The following is a 7,185-nucleotide window of genomic DNA, read 5'->3' on the forward strand; positions in this document are numbered from 1 at the left end:
TGTTGCCTTGAAATACGACAGGGCACCAAAGTGAGAGCGCCATGCCCATTTGAGGCCTAAATTAGGGATTGCATAGGGGTGGACATTCTACGCCAGTGATTCCCAAACAGGGTGCCTCAAGCTGGTGTAAAACTCCCAGCATGCTTGGACAGTCAACGGCTGTCCGGCAATACTGGGAGTAGTTGTTTTGCAACAGCTGGAGGCTCCGTTTTGGAAACAGTGGCGTATCAGACGTTTTTTATTTTTATTGGGGAGGGGGGCTGTGTAGGGGTATATGTATATGTAGTGTTTTTTACTTTTTATTTTATTTTGTGTTAGTGTAGTGTATCGTTTTTAGGGTACAGTCACACGGGTGGGGGTTCACAGTAGTTTCTCGCTGGCAGTTTGAGCTGCGGCAGAAAATTTGCTGCAGCTCAAACTTGCAGCCGGAGGATACTTACTGTAAACCTCCGCCCATGTGAGTGTACCCTGTACGTTCACATTGGGGGGGCATCCAGCTGTTGCAAAACTACAACTCCCAGCATGCGCTGACAGACTGTACATGCTGAGAGTTTTAGTTTTGCAACAGCTGTAGGCACACTGGTTATGTATGACTGAGTTTGTGACCTTACTCAGTGTTTCACAACCAGTGTGCCTCCAGCTGTTGCAAAACTACAACTCCCAGCATATATGGTGTATGCTGGGAGTTGTAGTTTGCAACAGCTGGAGGCACACCGGTCGTGAAACACTGAGATAGGTAAAAAAAAACTCTGAGTTTCTCAACCAGTGTGCCTTCGGCTGTTGCAAAACTACAACTCTCAGCAGTCACCGACAGCCAATGGGCATGCTGGGAGTTGTAGTTATGTAACCAGCAGATGCACCACTACAACTCCCAGCATGCACTTTAGCTGTTTGTGCAAGCTGGGAGTTGTAGTTATACAACAGCTGAAGGTACACTTTACCATAGAAAAAATGTGCCTCCAGCTGTTGCAAAACTATAAGTCCCAGCATGCCCATAAGGGAACGCTGGGAGTTGTGGTGGTCTGCCTCCTGCTGTTGCATAACTACAGCTCCCAGCATGCCCTTTTTGCATGGTCAGTCCCTCGCTCCGCTGCAGGTCAGTCCCTCGCCGCGGCCGTCGCTCCTGGGGCCCCGATCCCAACAGGGACTCCGGGGATCGGGGTCCCCAGCACCCGGGGTCTTCTTCCTGCACCCGCTCACGTCCTCCGGAAGAGGGGCGGAGCGGGTTGCGGAAGTGACACCAGCAGCAGGTGCCCTGATTGGTTGGCCGGTAAACCGATCAGCCCCGATCAGCCAGTAATTCCGGGTCACCGGGTCACTGGAGACCCGATTGACCGGAATCGCCGCAGATCGCTGGACTGAATTGTCCAGCGATCTGCGGCCATCGCCGACATGGGGGGGCAATGACCCCCCTGGGCGATATGCCGGGATGCCTGCTGAACGATTTAAGCAGGCATCCGGCTCTGGTCCCCAACCGGCTAGCGGTGGGGACCGGAATTCCCACGGGCGTATGGATACGCCCTGCGTCCTTAAGGACTCGGAATGCAGGGCGTATCCATACGCCCTGCGTCCTGAAGAGGTTAAAGGGGTACTCCGGTGGTCAACGTGTTTTTCCGTTTTTGACTTACCCTATTTGTTTTGTTTCATTTCTATTCTTGTTGTTTAGCCTACTCTATTTCCATTCTTTGTTGTCTTTTTATCCCCACTTTGTTTTCCTGTCTTTGCTTCTATTTCCTGTTTCTTGCTGTGCTGAAAACTACAAATCCCAGCATTCCACATGCCTTGCTGGTTTGGGGCAGGTCCTTTTTTTGTTTGTTTGTTCTGCCCTTTATCCATCCTACTATTTTCCCAGGTCGGCCCCCTTACACACAGCACACTAATATAATCAGCCCTGGTTGGGATACACTGGCATACACACACAAAAGGGACTACAACTCCCAGCATGTGTCATTCAGGCGTCTTCAGTCTGTGGTATAACACCAGCATGCTGCCTCTGTAGTCTCCTGGGGGTTGTAGTTCACCACACCTCTGTAGGGCATTCACCAGTGTTTCCCAACCAGGGTGCCTTCAGCTGTTGCAAAACTACAACTCCCAGCATGCCCTGACTGCCTTTGGGCATGCTAGGAGTTGTAGTTTTGCAACACCTGGAGGCACAGTGGTTGGGAAACACTCATGTAACATGATGTGTATGCTGAATAGGCTAGAACAGTGTTTTCCAACCAGTGTGCCTCCAGCTGTTACAAATCTACAACTCCCAGCATGCCCAAGTCTTTTGCAACAGCTAGAGGCACACTGGTTTGTAAACACTAGCATACACGCACACACAACAGGGACTACAACTCCCAGCATGTGTAATTCAGGAGCCCCCCCCTCCCCCTTCACATAGAGATCTTTCCCAGTATGAGATTTATTCCCCTGCAGTCCATACATCCCCAGCCCGTGCACCTTCTCATCCTTCCCTTCACATAACACTTATCTTCTCTGTGAGGTCCTTCTCCTGTGCAGGTCTGTGTCCTTAGAATACAGAGCAGGGGGAGGGGAGGTGAGGAGCTGTGTACTCAGCTGGATGAGACGAGGGGGCGTGGCTTATTTTTCTCTTGCAGACAGAGAAAAAAAAAACTGTGACATCTTGTCCACAACAGACTCAGAACTGTGGACAACAGTAATAGAAAACCCTCTGAACTACAAAACTTCCTGGCCAACAAACAGCTAAGAAAAACACACACATGCTGCCAAAACATATAACACATGTATATTGCAAAAAGACAAAACTTACAAAGAAGATGCCATATAGTCAAAAAAATTAACCACCGGAGTACCCCTTTAAGTGCTAATGTCATATTCAGAGACTAGCCAGTATTACTGCTCTTGAAGCAACCAAAAAGATCTGTTACCAAATTATAAGCATTCATCTGAAAGACTTCACCCTGAGTCGTAAGCAGTATTTGATGTATGGTTGTACACAGTGAAACCTATTTTCTAAGTTATCTAGGTGTCTGGACTAAATCTATTGCACATACCATCACAGGTACTTTCCTTCAGACTCCCCACACAACTGTGCAGACCCACATTTATAAAAGCTGCTTAGGTCCAAAAGGTGACATACAGACAGGGGGAAGATCCTGGGGAAAAAAGTTTGGGAACTCATCCAAGATTTCCACTCAAGGGTTTGTCCTGCAGGAACAGTGTTCCTCTGTGAAAAAAATTATAGGAACTCAGTTCCCATGTGTTCCTGCATGACTAGAGCACTGCTTACAAAGTTAACCAGCCACAAAGCCATCCGGGACCATGGTAGAGACTTTGCTAGAGGGACTACTACCGTTAGCTGCCTTGGACTTCTCCATCCATCTTCCTTGTGTGCACCACATAAGCTTATATTCTAAAAAATGTATGCATGGACTTTTTTTTTTTTTTTACTCTTATATCTTACTGTCATTATGCTTGAAACATCCTCTGTCCCAAATTACAGAAGAACATATTTGATTGTTATATGAACTTTCAGGAAATATTGGATTTTACAAAAAGAAACATTACTTCAAAAAATATTAAACATTCTAAAATGTTAATAATATAAAGTTAATCTAAATTATGCTTCATATATGCACAGTCCACAAAATAGAAAAAGTTTACCTTCATTTTCCTTTGTGTATTGCACTCCATGTGGATGCATGGAGTAAGCTCTGGATGCCAAATTTTTTAAGTGAACAGTCAACGTGTCACCAACTTCAGCTTTTATGATCGGGCCCAAATATCCCAGCCAGGCCGGCTTTTGGATTTCTTCCACATATGAGTCATTGGTATATTCACGGTAAGCAACTTTCCTATAGATTTTGCCTACTTTGTTGGAGCCTCGTTGTAGATAGGTGCTGGCATGTCTGGATAGACAGAAGATTTATTTTCATTACAGTTTTGTGGAATATATTGTTGATGAATGTAAAGAGCACAAAGAGTTGACAAGATTTTGAAACAAAATTGTCATATTCAAGGACTACATACATGTAGCTTATAAAGAGGGACAGACTGACCTGCATTATAGAAGCTTTAGAGCCAAAGCAGGTGGAAGAATTGTCACCTTACCTGAAATGCTTTTTTTTTTTTGGGTGGAGTGGGCTATAGCCTTATAATATATAATCCAATAAAGTGTGCTTTTGTGTTAAATTAGGTCTTATGGTTCTATGGCTACAGGAATAACAAGCTGATCCTTCTAACCACTGGTATTTATGAGAAGTCATGATGGATGGTGTCCACCACTTGTTCTCTGTGGTTCTGTCCAACATTTCCAAGATCAAAGCTCAGCAATGTTTAATGGCCAAATAGATAATGGATGTAGTGTTGGCCACACTCACAGTACACCCCATTCATTCCAGGGATGATTTTCTCACCAATCAAACCCCACCAATCAACTGGTTATGCCCTATGCTGTGGATAGGGAATACATTCTGAAGTCAGCAATGTATCGATACCCACCGCACAATATTTCCTCATGTCAGTGTTGACACAAGGACCTCCTCCCTCAGCCAATGAGTGAATAAGGTCAGACAATATAGTGGTTACTGATTGGCTGAGAGGGGCAGTCCATGTGCCGAAACCGACACAAGGAAGTGCTGCACAGATACTGTAAGAACGGTAGGGGTGGAGGAGGTGATAAATTCTAGATCAGTTTGGGTCTGATCCCAGTCTGCCTTCTCCCCAACCACTGCTAGAAGCAGGTTGAATGGAGCAGAGGTCAAGCATACTCTCTGCCATTCTTTATAGTCTATGCACTGACGATAAAAGCTGGACCCTTTATTCTGGCGGGGTGCCACAGTCGGGATAGATGATCAATGCTTCTGGCTGTAATACTTCATTAGGTCTTACTGGAAATATCTGATTTTTTTTCTTCTTCCCTAATTTACATTTGCCATCGTATATTCTCCAGTCTTTCTCAATCGATCTATCCATCCAATAATCCACCGAGACCTAACACTACACACCCTGTTGGATGTAACCCGAATGATATCTACATTTTTTATTTCTTTTCAGTGAACTGCTGAACTTATATATAAGGAAAAAGTATGTAAATATATTATCATAAATAATGCCTTCACAAAAAATATATAATAATACACAGGTTGGCAGAAAATTTAGATTCCTTTGTGTGCTTTGTTTGTATTGTACTAAGGTAACTACAGTAGCTGAAAGACTTTTGATAGTTTTACAAGTCCATTGCTTACCATATTAGTGTAGGTTCTCCAAAGCTAGTACAAGTTAGCAGTACACTGTGCTGTACACTAAAGTATTGTATAGTGCACATAAATAAATATTTTACTAGTCAACATATAGGTAGCCCTGAATGATGGATTCATCATAACTATTTCATATTTATCAGAAAACAATATATTTCAATAGCAGATACTTACTCATCATCAGCTATAGATTTTCCAGAAATGATATTCTTGCCGCTGGGAGCATAATCCCAATTTATTTCCTGAATTCCAATGAAGTATTTTCTGTTTTTGCCCAAAACATTTTCAGTATACCAGAGACAGAGCAGACAAGTTCCTAAGAACTTCATTCTGCTGGGATATTGTTGACAGGACAGTGAACGTCTTATAAATGGCTGCTTGTCTAGGTACGTTGTCTTTCCTCTGTACTTTATGAGACAGAAATTACAAGACATCTAATTTAAATAAACTCTCCAAGTAAAGAAATTGCCTAATGGCAACACCGCCCTGCTACTAATGTTATTCTGTTTTATAATCACTGCTTCATCTGGTTATGCTAGTAGGTATGAAAACAATGTTCGTAATCCAGAATATAAATATATATATCATGTCCCATTGTGTATTACATGCATGCACTTATTATGAGTCTTATTCAGAGTTAAATGGCTTAACTAGTTTTGCCTATGAGTCTATTGCACTAAGGGCAGTGCCATTTCGGAACCTACACCTCTCACAGAAGGTAATAAGGGGTGCATTGAGGATTTATACCCCACTGTCGTTTGACAGATCTGTGGAGAAGTGGGCTGTGCGAATGAAAAATTACATTTTTCATTTTCACGGACCACTGTTCCAAAAATCTGTCAGACACCTGTGGGGTGGAAATGCTCACGGCACCCTGTGTTACATTCCGAGATAGGGCCCATTTCCAAAATGGGGTCACATGTGGGGTGGTCCTGTGGTGACCCAGTACAGAATCACATGTTTTTCTGTACTCCTGCCCATCCTGTGTGGCAGATGCTGGGCCCACTCTCCTCAGGACTCTCTATATTTCACAGTTTTATACAAAGCTATGCAATGGTTAATGTATTGGTACTTTCTATGCACTTGTTTCTTTAAGAAACCTGTTGTCATGGACCTTGTTGTTAGGGGAGTATGCAAAGGTGAACCAGGTGACTTATGTGGCCAATTTTAAATTGCCCCATATATAGTGAGGTCAGAGTTCAGTCTGTCTGTGAGGTGATTCTGAAGGAGGCCTGAGGCCTAGTCCAGCAACCACACATCTACTACCAGTTAACCCCAGTACCCAGGGGAAAGTCAAACCCTTGCTGTAAGCACTACAGTCCAGGGATCAATTCAAGTCAAGTTAGTCAAGTGCAAGTAACTAAAGTCTAGCGTGGGCTGCATACAAGTCAAGCCAGTCATATACAGCACAATCAACAAATAAGTACCAGCAAGCCGATAAGCTTTCCAAAGTTCACCCTGCATCTCCTTCATGCTAATCTGAGCCGTAACCTTGCTTCGGAGTAATATTTGCCCTGTGCCTGGCACAGGAAAAGCTGGTCTACCTCAGGTGGTGTATAGGTCAACCACGCCCTGGCATCATGAAAAGGTTAATTCACACATTACCCTCACCGGACACTACAGTCCACTGTTCTGGCAGCATGGGGGCTTTGTAAAAGCCTTCAATTCCAGCCAAATTCTTTCTTTAACCCCTTAAGGACCAAGCATTTTTCTGTTTTTACACTTTCGTTTTTTCCTCCTTACCTTTTAAAAATCATAACCCTTTCAATTTTGCACCTAAAAATCCATATGAGGGCTTATTTTTTGCGCCACCAATTCTACTTTGGAATGACATCAGTCATTTTACACAAACATTTATGGCGAAACGGAAAAAAAAATCATTGTGCGACAAAATTGAAGAAAAAACAACATTTTGTAAATTTTGGGGGCTTCTGTTTCTAGGCAGTACATTTTTCAGTAA

The 7,185-nt window shown here is 43.6% G+C and overlaps 1 protein-coding gene across 1 annotated transcript in view; it reads right to left on the minus strand.

Annotated features, from left to right (window-relative positions):
- The window catches only part of LOC130361620 (ceruloplasmin-like), a 78,184-nt gene extending 72,581 nt beyond the window's left edge, over positions 1–5,603 (minus strand). Inside the window, 2 exon segments of the mRNA XM_056564845.1 lie at positions 3,631–3,875; positions 5,400–5,603. Of these exon segments, the coding sequence (XP_056420820.1) occupies positions 3,631–3,875; positions 5,400–5,554 (400 nt within the window). The 5' untranslated portion in view covers positions 5,555–5,603.
- Positions 5,604–7,185: the final 1,582 nt, after the last annotated feature.

This window comes from Hyla sarda, chromosome 3 (genome assembly GCF_029499605.1).
Source record: "Hyla sarda isolate aHylSar1 chromosome 3, aHylSar1.hap1, whole genome shotgun sequence".
In the NCBI taxonomy this organism is placed as follows: domain Eukaryota; kingdom Metazoa; phylum Chordata; class Amphibia; order Anura; family Hylidae; genus Hyla; species Hyla sarda.